The 17,039-nt window shown below is 51.5% G+C and overlaps 6 protein-coding genes across 6 annotated transcripts; 5 read left to right on the top strand and 1 right to left on the bottom strand. All coding sequences in view use genetic code 12, as the record gives it.

Annotated features, from left to right (window-relative positions):
* Nucleotides 1-2,727: 2,727 nt before the first annotated feature.
* On the top strand, nt 2,728-3,369 carry DIURU_002278 (HIG1 domain-containing protein; the record flags this gene model as incomplete). Its single annotated transcript, XM_034154911.1, has 1 exon — nt 2,728-3,369. One exon carries the CDS (start codon nt 2,728-2,730, stop codon nt 3,367-3,369), a length of 642 nt encoding a protein of 213 aa, XP_034012972.1.
* A 1,821-nt stretch (nt 3,370-5,190) lies between these two features.
* Nucleotides 5,191-5,442, top strand: DIURU_002277 (uncharacterized protein; the record flags this gene model as incomplete). Its single annotated transcript, XM_034154910.1, has 1 exon — nt 5,191-5,442. The coding sequence occupies one exon, from the start codon at nt 5,191-5,193 to the stop codon at nt 5,440-5,442; it is 252 nt and encodes an 83-aa protein (XP_034012971.1).
* A 1,021-nt stretch (nt 5,443-6,463) lies between these two features.
* On the top strand, nt 6,464-6,769 carry DIURU_002276 (uncharacterized protein; the record flags this gene model as incomplete). The annotated part of the gene is made up of 1 exon (XM_034154909.1): nt 6,464-6,769. One exon carries the CDS (start codon nt 6,464-6,466, stop codon nt 6,767-6,769), a length of 306 nt encoding a protein of 101 aa, XP_034012970.1.
* A 691-nt stretch (nt 6,770-7,460) lies between these two features.
* Nucleotides 7,461-10,352, bottom strand: SEC2 (guanine nucleotide exchange factor; the record flags this gene model as incomplete). The annotated part of the gene is made up of 1 exon (XM_034154908.1): nt 7,461-10,352. One exon carries the CDS (start codon nt 10,350-10,352, stop codon nt 7,461-7,463), a length of 2,892 nt encoding a protein of 963 aa, XP_034012969.1.
* Nucleotides 10,353-11,189: 837 nt separating this feature from the next.
* Nucleotides 11,190-12,668, top strand: DIURU_002274 (uncharacterized protein; the record flags this gene model as incomplete). The annotated part of the gene is made up of 1 exon (XM_034154907.1): nt 11,190-12,668. One exon carries the CDS (start codon nt 11,190-11,192, stop codon nt 12,666-12,668), a length of 1,479 nt encoding a protein of 492 aa, XP_034012968.1.
* A 1,232-nt stretch (nt 12,669-13,900) lies between these two features.
* Nucleotides 13,901-14,299, top strand: DIURU_002273 (uncharacterized protein; the record flags this gene model as incomplete). Its single annotated transcript, XM_034154906.1, has 1 exon — nt 13,901-14,299. The coding sequence occupies one exon, from the start codon at nt 13,901-13,903 to the stop codon at nt 14,297-14,299; it is 399 nt and encodes a 132-aa protein (XP_034012967.1).
* Nucleotides 14,300-17,039: the final 2,740 nt, after the last annotated feature.

Here is a 17,039-nt window from a genome sequence, read left to right as displayed (position 1 = left end):
CATTTCATCATGAATAAACCCCCCAAAGTTATCTTATGGTGGAACATGAATTATACATTAGCTGAAGGTTACTCAATTGAGCTGTCCACATTCGTTAAGTGCTCTTGGTGACGTTTTCGATGGTGAGGATCGACCCTGCAACCCGATCTGGGCCGGGTTTGTTGTCCGGGTCTTGCTCGATTGTGGTAGTGGTGGCCGGAATCTGTTAACGTCAGAGTGCTGGAATTTCTCTGCAATGACCTCGAACTTGGTTAATTAACGGCATAAACACATGCGGGGAACCACTCTGAGACTGAATTCTAGATACAGTGAATCGATTGCAAGCGTTCCATCAGGAAGCTGGGTCAACTCCTATATCCACTTCGACTTTCCTTCCGCAATCGCCTTGAGTACTCGAATATACTTTTACCTTTGAGCGTACACGACTATCCCTACAAGTCATCGGCATACTTCTTTTCGTTTTTTAACATTCTGCCATCATGGGTAAGGCGATTGGCATCGACTTGGTGTAATTGCATCGTTTTGGAAACTAATAACTAAGGTGTTACCAATCACGACGCTGTGGTAGGCTAGCTTTTGGACACATTTTCATGGAGATCTAAAACTTCGACCAAGGAGGCCATTTTGAAGTCTGGCTCGAACAAATCGTTGACAAAAATGGATACGGCAGGGTCAAGGTTACCTTAGCGGCAGACAATGGATCTTACCAGGGTTTATAACGGCAGTTTGAACGGACCTTAAACGCGTCATTAGTACGGCGTTAACAATGGGGTAAAACCTGCGATGTCATCTAAGCAATCACATAATTTGATAGTGTCACACGTTATCAACGGGGCACGGCTGAGGCACCACTATCGGCATGGTTTGGGCCCATTTGGGTTATCTCGGTGTCGGCTGGTATACACGTCGTTTGCGCACAAAAGCCCCCGACACTTTACACTCCGACACCGACAATGCCATCGGGCACTTCGACGAGAATAACGATCGTATCGGGATGACCGTATTCGTGAGGCAGTTTCAGTGAGGTTGGTTGATTTTTCATATTCAAGGTAGGGCGACATGACTTGTGGTTGCATTAAGACGGTTCGTAGTATAATCAGGCTATTAGGAAAGGGGGGTAAGGTGAAAATTGTCGGCAGCAGCACTTGGTTTTAGTGTTGGGTATTACTGATAGAACGGAGATAATTCGGCAGTGTGCCGTTTTGGGAATTGATGGGTGTCGTTCGCTAACTTAATCAGACTAATGTCCTTTGGGATCAACGATCACAAACGGCTTTACTATATCGGTCCGGAATATCGCTCAATCTTTGGAAATCAAACGAAACCCTATTGAGTTTGATAGTTCGAGAGCAAATCAGTGCCATTTTGTCTACTACTAGTGGTTTTAGTCCCGCTGTTTCTGCAGTTATTTCGCATCTTTTACGAAATTCTTGAGCATAATGCATTACACCCTCCTACCCCAGATTTTACAAATGAACTTTAAATTCAGACACCTTTGGGGGTAGCTGAATCACCAAAGCCATCAATTATACCGAATTTGTATCGAAAAGTATTCCAACATTGTTTTCAATTGACATCTAGGTAGTTGCGAGAGCAAAGACTTCAAGCCTTCGAAACTACCTGAAAATGAACCCAAATCACGAATAGAGATTTACGTAGCAAAGTGAGATTATTATTGAGCAGATTTCTCGGCCTGATTGTCAAATTTGACGCCAATTGATGGTTAGCAAACGTACTCTACAGTTTCTTATGTGATAGCAACCGGTGTCACCACACTCCAAATTCGTCAGGAGCCAAGGACAATCACGATGGCAGATTAAAAGCAACCATATCTTCTATAGAGATAAAAAAATTTGGTGATTGGACCCGTCATGGCACCGATGGTTCTCGAAGCCCCTAATGTGGCGCGTGCATATTCGATATTCAAACCCCGCGGGAGCGAATTCTGTGGCGAAGAGCCATGGAGACTTCTCAAATTTGATCCGACATCGTCCGGAAATAAAAAAGGGTCAAAGTCTAATTTCACCGGTATCAGTGCGAGATATACCTAACCAATTGCAAATGTATTGCTTGATTGACGATGTCACTAAGCAATTTCCACGAGGCAATTTCTTGATTGAGCCATCACGATAACCTCTCGGATATGGTGGGGTGTGTGGCTGACGTCACCAAACGTAAAATCGGACCACACGCGAGATTTTCCACTCCGTGTTTACCCGCGTCAATTCCTGTTCATGGGGTTTGAGTTGGGGGTAACTACAGAGACAGGCAGAGTGCTTATTGACGCTTTCGGCGGACGTCGGAGGCGATGGAAATCCACTCTAATTAGGGTTCCCGCGAGATATTCAATAGTGGCGCGGGACCGTAAACAGCAAGTAATTAGCGCTGGAAAACGTTACGGTTGCCGCGATGACACCCAGTGGCCTTATGTCACCGACACCACGTTGGCTCAGTTGCTAGAGGTAGTAGAGGTAGTGGCGACGATGCCAGGACGGCTAAAGTTGGGTTGGTGTCGATTGGCGGCAAATTCTAGGGCGTGCTGCCGGGATTTGTCTCTGAATATGACCTGACTATGAGTCGTTCATCTGCCGAGACCGTTGAGCGCCGCGCATTTCTTTTTTCGCTCGCAGTCAAACCCCGGGATGCGGATGAGGGCCACCACCGCGTATATATAAGCACCACCACCACCACCCACTACTGGTCCCATCCACCAATTACCACACAAACATGAAGATCCTTACCAAGGAAGAAGTCGAAGAACACAAGAACCACGTGCTCAAGGAAAACCTCAAGGGGCTCGCCGTCGGCGCCGGTGTCGGCGGGTTGATGATTGCCGGTATCCGCAAGAAGTGGCCCGCGCAATGGAAGTCGCTCAACACCTCGTTCAAGGCGGCGATCTTCGCCATGCCCTGTATCACCATCGCTGCGTTCTACGCCGATGACGGGTCGCTTGAATTCGACAAGGAGAAGTACCAGGGTGACTACCTTAAGAAGGTCAAGGAAGCCAAGGAAGAGCGCTACAACGGGTTGACGTCGACGGAAAAGCTCATCCACCAGGTGAACGAGTACAAGTACCCGTTGATCATTGGTGCGTGGGGGGCGTCGTTGTTTGGCTGCTGGAAGCTCGTCGACCGCGACAGATACATGCTGAAGGCGCAGAAGATTGTCCAGGCGAGAGTGTACGCCCAGGCGATCTCGGTGGTGTTGTTGTTGGGGACGATTTTGTTGCTGTACCGCGACAACGAGATCAAGAAGAAGCAGCCGGCGCCCATCCCCGAGTGGAAGCAGATCTTGCAAGAGCAGGAGGAAAAGAAGAAGCAAGCTGCAGCCGCCGCTGCTGCTCTGCAACAACAGCCCACTCAGCCTTAATGACCTTTGGTACGACAACGCCTTTTTACGTTTTGCATTCTCCCACGATTTGTATATGAAGTTTTTATGATAGATATGGCATAATTACACATTGAAAAGAAAGCCCGATAGTAAACAATCCTAGACTTTGTAGGATAATATTCAATATAGAGTTAAAGTATTAATGTTCTCAAAAAAAAGAGAAACAGCATATGTTTGATTGAGTCTTGTGTTCTATCTTGATATACTTTTAGAATATGACTGTTACTGTTCTACTCATTTTACTAAATTCGATGAGTTCTCACACAATACGGATTACCGTTTATAGGTGGACCAATTCTGCGATGGCGGGCGTCCTTTGTGGAAAATATACTTTATAGGCGAGATTTGGTCTTCGCCTGTTTACTTTAGATGGTGTCTGGTGTCGGGGCCAGTATAATGGCACGCGAGCGCGATAGCTGTGCCTCGCCCGCAAGGAGGGACGACAGACACCCTCGGCATTATCGGTACATTGACTACCTAGAGTAGAGAAGGGGAGATGGCGGGGCCGGTGGACCAGTTTCTTTGTCGCCAATGCTGGTTGTTGGGGGCGTGGAAATTGCCGTTTGGGGAGAGCCAATCGTCAGCGCTGATTAATCGCCGCCGGCGATTGGCTTAGGTGCGTTTACTTCAATTAAGCACACCTGCGCACAGCCACAATGTCGAGTCCCCCACTGTTGACAATTGGTGAAACAGCATAACCTTTACGGAATTATCCAATTGGACGGTGGTGTCGGGTCGCCAGCGGTATGTGCGGACACAGCCCACGCTGTAGCCACCCACCGCATAGCCGAGACTGCCACCGGCGACGCCAAGGGCGGCCGTGGTAAATTTTCTAGGGGTTAGGCTTTTCCCAGGTAGCAATCGTTTCACAATATACTAACCCGCAACCATACGCTTTGTACACACGGCGGGCAAAAATATACGGCCAGCCCCGCCAGCCCTCCTTGACAACAAAGAAACGTTGCTGGGGCTTATTTCGGGGGCAACACCACAACACACCCCGATTGCCATTATTCGCAAAAGTGACGCCACCGCCGCAGCAACAATAAACACACTCACATGAATGGTCGACACCCGTTGACGGCACCGATGCGGCGGAAAGGGTCACGGGATCGCCACCCGATGTCTCGGCGATGCTTTTTCTTGCCATTGGGTTCGTTACGAACTTTGGTGCTTGTCCCTTAGCCCACCAATTGGCAACCGGCCACGGTGGCGTAGAGGCTTATTATCTCTCTATCACCCTATTTGCCCGAGAAACCGGGATAGTCCCCACTTTCAACAGCAAACGTAACCCAGCAGGCGGGTGTCGGGGCGTCGGGTGGGTCTCCGCTGGCGGCGGGTTCGCCTGGTGGGCGGCGATTCAGTGACATCATCGAACGTGACGATGACGACAACAACCCCAAATTGACTACATGGCGGCATGATTGACAAGCTATAGCCCCAGTGGGGGCGCCGTCGACAGCCTCGGATTGCCAGCAATCTCATCGGAAGATGCCAGATTAGCCGTTCAGTCTCGCAGGCTGTTTGTCAACCAAATGCTACACCACGGACAGTCGGTGTTGACTGAGCGAATAATGTCGGCGGCAGGCGATAGTGGTGGATCTAGCCAAATGCCTTCGCCCCTATTGTGGTGGGATATAAGCCCCCGCTCCTAAAGATAGGATGCATGAGGGTGTGCCACTATGCACTCCCGGCCAAGCCCCATTAGGGTACACCCGAAACCGCCAGCCTCCCCGGAACAAATATATATAAAGGCCCCCAGCGCCGTCGACATTTTCCTTCATCACATCCCATCAAATTATGAAGTTCATCACCTCCGTTGCCGCCCTTGTTGCCGTTGCTGTCGCCGCTGACTCGTCGTCGGCCTCCGGTGGCGCCGTGTCGTCGGTCGCCTCCAAGGCGTCGTCGGCCGTCTCGTCGGGTGCTTCTAAGGCCTCGTCCGGCGCCTCGTCGGCCACCTCGTCGGCCTCGTCGTCGTCGAAGAAGAACGACGCCGCCGCTAACGGTGCCGCCGCTGGTTTGGTCGGTCTCGCCGGTCTCTTGTTGCTTTAAGCGTGATGTTAGAGTTTGTGTTTAGCGTACGATTATAAAATGTATCATTAACTGACAAATTCGTTGTAGAAAGCGCCGGCATTATTGGTACTATTGGTCTAGCTAGTGCTGTTATTGTGGCGTCGCCGCGGGGAGTGCGCGCCCCTGAGTCACTCTTCCACTGTGGGAAATCGAGGACACTGTGGATAATGCACAAACGACGCGCTTATTCAGCGCTCGGCGCTCGTTACCAGGAAGTAGATAGGGGGAGAATGCCCTCAACATGGCTTTGACATGGCTTAGCACCCCGACGGGCCGCGCCCGTTCAGCGATGAGCAGCGATCCCCGACACCGATACACTAAACGGTCTTCGATTTTGTATGTCTAGTTTGACAGTTCCATGCGTCGTTATCTTCTTGGCACTATAGTGCCTCGATGGGCATTATCGCTGTAGCCCGTCGGTTTGTGACATTTGCCCCAATCGGGGTTGGTATATGAATTTTTTTCTTCACCCAAGTGCTTTTACTCTCTGCTTCGCCCCCGTCGCGAGGTCATCAAAGAAGCACTATTCCCGCACCGGAGGGGGGGCGTATATCCCTCAGCGTTTGCACCAGGTCGGAGGGACTTTGTAGCCACGGTGCGGTGGCTAGTTAGTGAGCGTGTTTCCCGATTTGGCGCCAAGGGCCCGCTAAACGGGAGCCGACGTAATTATTGATCATTACCCGCCGCTCAAGTTTTCTTGGCTCTGTACGATTGACAGTTACCTACCTGGGGACAATGCGTACCACACTGCACACAAGTGCGCGCACCGGCTGCCTCCACCCCCTGGCACACGTGCCCCGCGACCCCGACCCGGGCAAACCACGTGTGGGGGGCCATGTGGGCTTTTTGTCCGGAACCACAAATTGCCCGTTAGGGACGAGGCGGTAATTATAAATATCGCCAACCGCTCCCACCAGCGAATTTGCCCACTTTTGTGCTCGTCAACCACCCACGAAGCGAAGCCTTTACCAAACCCTTTCCCTCAACACTTCCATTAAACATGGCGCCCACATCTCACGTCGAGTTGTTGATCACTCATCTCGCCGACCTGTCGTACGTGAAGTGTACCCCCGACGGCAACGGCGGCACCGTGTGTGCCAAGCACGAGCTGCCGCTGCCGGTGGAGCTGTCGAGCTGGTCTCCGTTGGTCCACCACTGCTTGTTCGCCTTGGCGATGCTTCTGTTGGTGGTGGTCTACGGCGGCTACGTGTGCCGCAGCCACCGCCGCCGTAAAGCTGCTGCCGCGGCTGCTGCGGCTGCTGCCGATGCCGCCGACGAAAAGACTGCCGCTGCTGCTACCGCTTAAAGGGCAGGCCCTTTTCCTTCTCACCCGTAGTAATCACATATATCCTCGGTAGCCTGTGGACCAGGTGGGCCGAGACGAATCACAAAAACACGGTTTATAGACTAATACCATACATTCATCATAGTGCGTTCTCAAATTGCAGAATTCCGTAAAGAGGCGCAAACGCGCGAGCACGGGACCCCCGTGGGCTCAAAGCAGGCATGTGCTCGATCGAGACAAGAAATGCGACCATCAGGAAGAGGGCAGGGCTGAGCAAGAATTTTAGCCATAAGTGCAGGCTCTAAGCTTGCCCTCGACGTCGGTGCTTTTGGCCTGTTTCTTCTTACCTTGGCTTAAGGGTAGTCTAATCGAGACTAGTGGTGGAGCCTAGTTGTGAATAAACAGCACCTTTGTGTAGTACACAGTAATTGCTGCTCCGCTGATTTTATTTGAAATAGGCAGAGGAAAAGAGTAGTCTGAAAAAGATCAAGTGGGGCAATAGTTACAGAAGCGTGCCCCTTAGTGTTGCTGTCGGAATACGGTCAAACGGTACGTAACCAAGACAACACCGACACCTAAACAAGTCGTGTGGTTGAGAGAAGCGAAGTCGTTTTGACGCAGAGAACACCATTGAGAATTTTGCTGGTATCTAATGGTTTATTGGGGTTGCCGAGGCAACGTATAAGTACAATTGTTCCGCTATTGTCAGCGGCTAAATGCTATCCTTCAACATCTCGAGGGTTTCGTCCAAGTCGTCGTTCATCTTCTTGGTGAACTTCTTGGTGGTGCTGCGTTTGAGGTCCTCGGACTGGTCGGAGGGCGCCGGGCTCGCCTCCGACTCCGACTCGTCCTTCACGTGCTTGTTCCGTTGTCTTTGCTGGCGGCGCAGCGGGCCCAGCTCCGTCAGCTCCACCTTTTTGATGAGGTCCGACACCTTCAGCTTCGTCCCCAAGTTGACCTTGACGGTTTTCGGGGCTGCCGGCGCCGGCGGCGATGCTGACTCCAGCACGATCCGCAGTGCCCTCTCGCGACGCTTTAAAAGCTTTTGCTCTAATTCGCTCGCATCAGACTCCGCTTTCAGCAGCTGCTTTTGTGGGGGCTGACCATTGGTCTTCTTCTTAGGAGGCATCATCTCGAACTGATCAATATCCAGCAGCCCTACGGTTGCAACCTCTGCTTCTTTTGTCGATTTTGCGTTCAAAGGAGGTACGGGTTCTTCTTCGTCAAGCGAGTGAAATTCATCATTGTCGTCATGATCAAGCTTAGAAGGTTCAGGTTGGGAAGCTGCAACGGGTTTAGGAGTAGGCTTGGCGGCTTGTTTGGCAACGGGCTTAGCGTCTGGAGTCGCATTGGTCTTCACTTCGGGCTTGGAAGGGGTCTTCTCAGTCTCAGAATTGACCTCAGGCTTAGGTTCAGGCTTAGCATCGGGCTTGGCTTGAGGCTTGGCTTGAGGCTTGGCTTGAGGCTTGGCTTCCGGCTTGGCCTCAGGCTTGGCCTCAGGCTTGGCCTCGGGTTGCTTAGTAGGAGGTTTGATGGGGGAGACATGCTTAGGTTCGACAACGGTCTTGGGACTGACGACAGCGTCAACCGCTTGTGGCGGCTGGATGCGGATTTCAGGTGATTTAGGACGAGTAGTCTTATCGGCCGTCGTTGTGGGCTGCTTCGCCTGCACTGGAATTTCCTCCTTGGCAGGTTGCTTCGTCTGTAAAGGTTGTTCCTCTTTTTCCGGCAGCTTCTTCTTCAGTTTCTTCGTCTTCTTATCGGCGATAACTTCCGCCGCAGGATCGAGCAGTCTGTGCTCAGTCACAGGTGCCGCCGGTTCGACAGCGGCTTCAGTAGGTTGCTTTCCCTGAGTCTTCTTCTCCTTAAAATCGCCTAACAGTTTGGCAGTGATGAACCCGGCATCGGGTTCCTCTTCCACTCCGGCGAGTTGAGGGGTCTTCTTCATCGTCAACGATTCCTCTGAGGCAGTAGGGATGCTGCCAGTAGCATTAGGGGTGATATGGTCAGCAGTAGCTTCAGTGGCAATGGCTGACAGCGAGCGGTTAATCTCCAGCGGCCGGCGAAACAGCTGGCTCAGACGGTTGCTGGAGGGCTCGTTACCATCAGCGGGGACCCAGTCCTGAGGGAACTGAGCGAACCGTTCAAACTCTTCCAAGGGGATGCCTTCGATATTGGACTCGGTGAGTTCTTCGGGGATGTCCCACACCCCGACCTTCAGCCAGAAGATCTTGTTGCGCACGTATAACAACACCAAGTACATCTTAAGCAACTTGGCTTCTTCGTGGGGGTCTAAATGTATCCGTTTCAGGTTCAGGTTCACCAACACCTTGGAGTTGGAGTTGGAGGTGAGCTGGTCGAGGGTGTCGCCCAGTTTGTTGCGGTTGAAGTTGAAGTTGGCGGCGGCGTTGACGAAAGCGAACTCGTCAAAGGCAGCGTTAGGTGCCAACTTGAGGTTGGACCGGATGAAGCGCAACTTGGCAAAGAAGTCGCAGATGTTGCGGAGTTTATAGGTACAGTAGTTGCAAATGGGGTAGGAGGTGACGACATCGTCGTCGCTTTCCCCTAACAACTTGAAGTAGTAAAGACGGGCGTGTTCCAACATGTCGTCGCGGCGCTCGCCACAGAACAGACAGGCGTCCTTGATGGCCACCGGCGCCAAGTCGGCGGTGGGAGTGTTACCGCGGTAGCTCAACTTGAAGTTTTCGTTGATCCCCTTAACTGGTTCGATCTTGGCGCGACCATCGCACACCGTACTCCAGAAGTTCTTCGTTCTCGTCCAGTTCTTGATGATCAGGGTTTGTTGAGGCACCAGCGAGATTGCCGTTTCCAATTCTTCGTTCCAGATCTTCTTGAAGAAGCGGAGGGTCTTAAGGTTGGACAACTCGTAGGCGAAGTCGGGGCGGATAATGGTATAGACAAACCCCTTGAACTCGTGGTTGTAGTTGTTCAAATCGACTCTGACCGCCCGTACCAGCGGCAGAAACAAAAGCTCGCTAAGCGCCGAGTGGTCGTCAGAAAACTCTTCGTCCAACGCTAGTTGTTCCGGCAGCACAAACTCTCCCAGCACGCTTCTTACCAGTCGTACCAGCCCCATCCGCTGAAGGGAGTTGGCCCTAGTAAGACTGGTGCGCTTCTTTTCGTCTTCTAACTTATAAAGCATCAGTTTCACTTCCTTTAAGTTCTCCTGAAGCGACAAGATGATGGTATCTTTCTCCTCAAGCTCTTCGATCAACTTGCGGTTTTTCACCTTAAAGTTATACGCCTCTCTCAGCGCGTTCAGTACCATTTCGTTGGCCTCATTGAACAAAGACGCCGTCAAGTCTTCCACTTCCGCCTTAAGCTTAGCGTTCTCCTTTTCCGCCACCGCCTTAGCTTCTCGCGTCACCCTGACGTCGTCGAGAGCCCGGTTATATTTGGGAAGCAACTTGCGGTAGTTTTCGTCCAGCTTGCGGAGGGGCGCCGTCGCCAGGCGGAGCTGGTCGAGCTCGCGTTGCAAGTTGTGCATGGTGTCGGCCATTTCCAGCTGTTTCTGCACCGCCTCCACCAACTTGGTGGACAACAGTGTCACCTCCTCCGTTAACTGGTCTTCGAGCAGGGCCATGAGGGGGGTGGTTGTCGACGGGAAGGAGGCAGGGTGATCTGGTCAATAACAACACGCGCTTGATAAAAGTGCGACACGTGACACTACCAATAGGAGGCTGCCTCCAGCTGATACCAACAAGAGCCAAAAAACAATGGAGATTTCTGCGTAGTATAAACTAATTCGATTTGTCAGTGGTTTGTCGTTGATTCAGAGACATTTCGGTTCAATTCTGTGAGCATTTTTCTTTCAATATTCTCACCTTACCTGCTGTCTCGTCAGGTTTCCCGTTGAACGCGAGAGAGCCAGGCACTGTATATACAGCAGTGATATACAGCAGTGACGTAGACAGCGAGGCTAGCAGCCACCGCGAATCAGACTAGCAATGACGCCATCCCACATTAGCCACCAAATGACACCTGACTGTCATTTTGAGACGTTCTAGCAACAACAAGTAAGCACTAAGACACTTCCTACCTGTGCCCTCTCGTTTACCCTGACTACTGGTTCATATCAAGCACTCATAGATCCCTTCTCTGTGGGGGACAGGGTTCGTGGCAATACCCCACCGCAAACGGAGCGCCACACCCTCACCCAATACCATAGCCACCACGTATACTCCCAGCGTTTACCACACTGGGTTTTATATTCAGTTTACCGTGTGTTTGGTAACTGTCCCCGTTGATCGCCATTCTCTGGGCATATACTCCGAGATCGCATAATCCGGAGGAGTTCCACAAAATCTCTCGGCGTCTGTCTGCTCCGAGCTCGGGCCTCTCCGGCGAGGCACTCTGCCCAAAACTCTACGTATACGTCTCTGGGGCGACCAAAACGAACTATAGCTGGCTTGTGTAAGGGATGCTGATGCTTGTGATGCTGCTAAGTCCGCTGGAAAGCCCCGATAAGCGGTGGAAACTGGCACCCCCCACATCGTCTCCGAAAGTTGCCAGCGGCCTTCTAGCGCTCCCCCAGGAAGTGTTGGTGGCAATAGCAGGCTTGTTAAACCAGTACGATGCCCTCCTGCTTGGTCGGACGTGTCGCCGGCTTCTGAAAGTGGCTAAACTTCGCATTTGCCATGACGTGGTGGTGGACCCGGAATACCTGATGTTTGATAATGCTGACGAGCTAGGGATCCACCATACGTTTATTAATAGTGGTTATTCGCTTGAGAAGTTCTTCCACAGCGATTCGGCTCGGTTAGTACGCCATTTGAAAGTGACTTTACCCCCTGACTTTAACGTATGGGCGAACCACGACGATATGGTCAACTTTTTCAGCATTACCAAGCTCTCTTCGATCGAGTGGCTAGGTGAAGGGTGGCTGAGCCATTTTTCCAGGGGGTTATCGGATACCGCTCAACTAAAGGTGCTGTGTAAGGAGCTCTTTCCACCACCAATGATACCCACAACGCTCAAATGGCAATCGTTTCAGCTGACATCGAATCTCCGCAAACACTTGGCCCATATAAATTTAGCCTATTGTCGTGATCTCTGGTTGTGTCGCCAAAATACATTGGATTGCGGTACACTATTTCCTAATGTCGATGACCTTATGGTGACGCTGACAGCACACCATATCGTGTCTAAATGGTACGATATCCAGCTCGATACCATTGCCAGTCTCCCTCCTTTACCTCGGCTTACCAGTTTATCGCTAGAGGACGTGGTGGTGGTGGCGAGTGATGCTCACTTACTAGCATCTACATTACCTCATTTGACCCGATTACGGCTACTAGCGGTACTGGAGTGTCGTCTTCGAGAAGGGGAGGCTGGTAACGTGCTGTTCCTTACCTTAATTGCCCCCTATCTCGGTAACTTAAAGCAATTAGCCCTTGACTACCGCCAGCCAGTTATTGACTCCGTACCGGAATTTCTTCGCCAAATGACCCAATTACAAGCGTTGGACCTCACCATCCGCACCAATAACACCAAAACAACTCAGTTTGACCACTACGCGCTACCATGTACCCTTACCAAATTGGCAATCGAGGTCAAACAAGAAGTGAGTGCCCCCGACGCCACCAGCGTCCAGGTGACGGTGGCCATGCCCTCACCGTTGATCAAAATGATCGAGAAATTGACCCAGCTTGAATCGTTACGGGGCAATTTTACGCCCAATTTGGCGAAATTCACTAAGCTACAGGTGTTGGATGTATTTGGCACTCCCACTCCTGGGCTCGCCATGTTTGATGCCTTGCTCCAGCTCCACCACCGAGTGCTGGGGTACTTTAGCGACCAGCCCAGCTTAGTGTACGTGCGGGTGAACACGGAGGTATTCTTCCGCAGCCGGCCACGCCACGGGCTTAATCGCTGGCTAGACTCGCAAGTTAGAGTATAGGTGGAGAGCTCTTGGCGAGCAGGGGGAGGAGGGGAAGCCGGGGCGGGGTTTATTTGCAGCACGGGCCTTTTGCGGCACCGCAGTTTGCGGCACTGCTGGAAGTCATTTCCCGATCTTGGCGTTTTGAGCGGTCTGTTTTGGTCGTTAAGCGTGCCACCACTGCCACGCGCGGCGCTGGAAGTCTCGGAGTCGCCCACTCCGAAGGCAACCCTATCCATAGCGCGGCAACTGCAACCAGATCTTTAGGGTGATTGTTGGGAGATAGAATTGGGAGAGAGAGAGAGGGGACGGTGAGGGGACGAAACACGTCATCGCAAATTTGATAGGTAAAACACAGCAAGTACATCTACCGTTTCCGATAACAGCAATGAAACAGGTGGTGCCGCAGTGACAGCACCAAAACAAACTCAATTGATATCACGAGCTAGTAGTCCGAGCGCACTCCGATCGGGGTCCGATCGCTTGTTTGTCGTAGGTGGATGACACGAAGCCGCTAACGGCTAGCGGGACGCGCGTAGTTTCCGCCTGGCCGAGGTTCGGAGTCGGAGACTCCGACGAATATTGTACGAGCGAACGCCAGCGCCCCTGAATTTCTTTTTTTTTCTGCTTGCCCGCCCTTCGCTGAGTTAATTTCTTTTTTCTTGCATTATGTGCAGGCAAATTGCCAACACACACGAGGCATAGCCGCGAATAGCGGGCGCGCAAATGAGAAAGGTGGGCGATCATGGGAAAAAACAACGCGTGGCAATTTCCTAAAAGAGGGGTTGGCAGGCGGAGGTGAGGGATTTAAAACTAGGGCCTTAGTGGGGGGCTGGGCAATAGATAGTATCTAGTTTCAGGTTTACTACGTAAACTGCCTGTTTGCCATTGGCAGACGCCACCGAATAAATTAGCGGATAAATTAACGCTGTGACTCCTGACGACTTCCGTTGAACCGAAATGTACTTGCTGACAGGGTATATCTAGAAAAAAAATTGTATGCAGTCGCCACACCGCCACCACCGAGATTAGCAACTCCGCGCGGGCTCACAACCAGGTACATCCCCCCAATAGAAACCCCGCCCCTCTTTAGCGCCGTTAGTGTGTGTCGTCGCGCCGCCGCCACTACCCCTCTTTTCCTGCCCACCAGCGCAACAACGTGCTCATTCGCCGGAGGCCACTTCTCCGAGGCACCAGTAGCGCCTGTTTCTATAGCGATCAGGTGGTGGTTGTTTCAGAGTGAGTCGCTTGTCATGCCCTATCTCAGACGCTGTCAAAACGGCTTCCGTCTGCCCGAAGGCGCTGAGGGTAATTCCGATCGCTCGGGTGACGGGAACTTTCTTTTTTTCCATAGAGAAGGATCTGCGGCACGGCCGTGCATAACGATGAGTCAAAGAAAAATATCGCTTAGAAAAGTATATAAGCACCACCTGGGTCGCCCTGTTTTCAAACTCATCATCAAACAACAACAACCACCACTTGAAACAATGTCTGCTACCACCATGCCTGCCACCACCCAAATCAAGCTCACCGGTGCCGCTAAGGAAGCCGCCATCATGCAAGAAATCAGAGCTCTGCAAAAGCCCACCGCTCCCGCCGTCGCCCTGTTCAACTTCTTGGGTTCGTTCTTCAACGTTGGTTTCAAGAACTAAGCCGACGGACAAAAACAAATGAATATCTACCGTTTTTGGCTCAGTCTGGCACTGCATCAACCAATCTCGATTACCAACGTTTTTTTACTCAAGGGATTTAATAACTACATTTGGATTTTTATAGAACCACAATCTTAATACATCATACACTAATTGAAACATTGTAAGTTTGACATTGACTTTACGAATATTCGAGTATCAGTTATCAATTGAGCTAATGTATCTCATATCTCTTACTGATAATGGGACTGGCTAAAATGAAATTACATTCATGCTCAGCAGAACTGTTTTGATTGTCTCAATATGATTTACTTCTTTAACCTTTCATTTGAGGGCAATTCTTTAGTAGAAGTCTTCGATAAGTATTGCTTTCATACTAATTAATCGTGTCTGACTCGTACTGAAAGGCGTTGTCGTCAGTGCGAACTGCAGCGCTACCATCTCTCGACCGAGTCCGACCCCGGCGCCGGTGGCCGCAACCGGAGTTGTCGTGCGGGAACGCAATCCATGCAAAGGGCTGAGTGCAAATCCGTTGTCCCGAAGCTGCTAGCGGCTGCATTGCCCCGGACCATCCCGACTTCTTCCTCAGATGCGGTATCGTCCGGAAAGCATACACCCATCGGAACCAGCCACGCATTTCGATCGAAGCCCGATAAAGTGATAAGATAGTCGGTGGTCTGGCAGCCAGGTGAGTCAGGTCGCGTGTTATTTAGTTTGAATGGAAAGTAATCGTATTGAATGGATTGGTAGCTATGAAACGTGTTTCAGCCAATACCGGGTGGTAGAACCATTTCTGCTAGATCCAATCAACGACGACAAGAACTAGTGGTGCTCGTATGTTAACAGAGGTATGTGAGACGATTGTCGCCGCTCTTGGTATGGTGAAACATCAAACTACACCTTTTGTTATTCAGTATTGTTGAAACTAGTTGTTATTAGCCAGTTTCTAGTTATCCATTAACTATAAACTCAAAAATAGTGTCTGTCAAGCTTGAAATGAGATATTTCGCGGTCACACCACGAACAACCAGGATGAGCTGGTCGTCGTCGTGCGTCAAAAAAGCGTCTCCACCGGCAGTACGGGGCTTTACTTCTCAATTTTGGACCGAGCCACCGTGGCAGCCACTAGTCGCCGAACCTCCACTATGGGATGGTCGGGTGAAAAAGACTGAAGAGCCGGGACCTTCGATGGCGCCTTTGTGATCGTACCGTTGACAGCAGAATATCTCGTCTACGGCCCAAAGGAGGCAGAGATAAACCGTGTCACCAGCAGAACCTTATCTCATCTCAAGCCGACATGAAACACCATGGCCGGGGCCGACCAGGTAGTTAGTGGTACAGAAATATTCTGGTTGTGCGCAGTGGTGGGGGTTTATATACTTGTGTGTGGCCTGTATAGTGTGGGCTGTGCGGGGGCTAAAATTACGAGACGACGAGGCGGAGGGGAGAGTCTATGAAATGTATCGATCGTGTGACCTCATGCCATTAACGACGTGAGTTGTTGAACGTCCATGGATCAAAAATCAGGGGGGGAGGCTTAACTATCTTGTGTCTCTATTCAAAGAATGAGAAAAAAAGGAAATAGCGGTGACTGGTTTCGATCCAGTGACCTTTGGGTTATGAGCCCAACGCGCTTCCACTGCGCCACACCGCTGACGATGAACACTACCATTTAGACGGGCCTTGGTTTGGGGCCCTGGGAACCATCACCCGTCGTCGTCGTCGACTGCCAGTACCTCGTAGCGTTCGTCGCCGACCCTACCAACCGACAATACACCTGAAACGGGCACCACCAATTTCATTGACGTTGGCCCCATCCATGTCTCCCTACTCCCATCCCTGACGCAACCTGAAACAATGGCCCGCGGTGGGTGTGTGAATGTCGGTGGGGTGGGTGTGTCAAACCTGCGGCTGGTGCCCGCCTTTGGCCTGGGGGGTGTGTCACTCCGATATTGTCTCATCCGATCCCTCCCCAAATATGACAATAGCGCAAACAATAGTATTAGCATTATTATCGGGCGCCCGCGGCTTTGTTTGACGAGCGCCACCCTGTGACTAAGCGGAGTCCCACCCCAGCGCCATCGAGACAATTGCTCATTCAGCGCCGTTTCACCGTACTTTTATTGAGATTGTTTCAGAGGTTTGACTCCATCTAACTCTCGATAAAGCTGTGTATAGGGCTAATGACGATTAGGTTTCGGTTTGAGCTATTATCATTGAACCCTCTGGCTTGGAATGCTCCGTTTCTCCGGTCGTGATTTGCGGCAGATCTTGTCGTCAGCGCGGCGCAGGCGCCGACATCGATAATATTTCTCGAATGGGGGGTCATCCCGTGAAACCCATATACACACCCCGTCGACATGAGCCTTTTCCCTCTTTGCGACCAACCGCCGATGGACGGTGCTAATAGTCCATTTAATGGGCTGAAATTGGCGCCAGACACTACCGTTAAACGGTGGGAGAAGCACCGCTTATCGGGGGGAATACCGTTTGGCTCGTGTCTAGTTGCCGTGCGTGTAGGCGCCGTCTTCCTGCCACGCTGGGGTGGGGCACATGGCGCGCGCCGCCAATCCGGCATAAGTCCTCCCCTTGCGTCGTAAACGGCAGCGCACGATACTGCGCTATCGTCGTCGCTCGCCCGCCGCCGCCGCCGTCGTCAGCGGCCGATATATCTATATAAACGGGGTGTGCCCCTCCCCCCTTCCACCAGGTTGTTTAAACCCTTAGTTCGTTTGTTTTC

This window comes from Diutina rugosa, assembly GCF_008704595.1.
Source record: "Diutina rugosa strain CBS 613 chromosome Unknown scaffold6_size315584, whole genome shotgun sequence".
Taxonomy (NCBI): domain Eukaryota; kingdom Fungi; phylum Ascomycota; class Pichiomycetes; order Serinales; family Debaryomycetaceae; genus Diutina; species Diutina rugosa.
The sequence above is the reverse complement of the archived record's forward strand: the minus strand, read 5'-3'. Positions and strand labels throughout refer to the sequence as shown.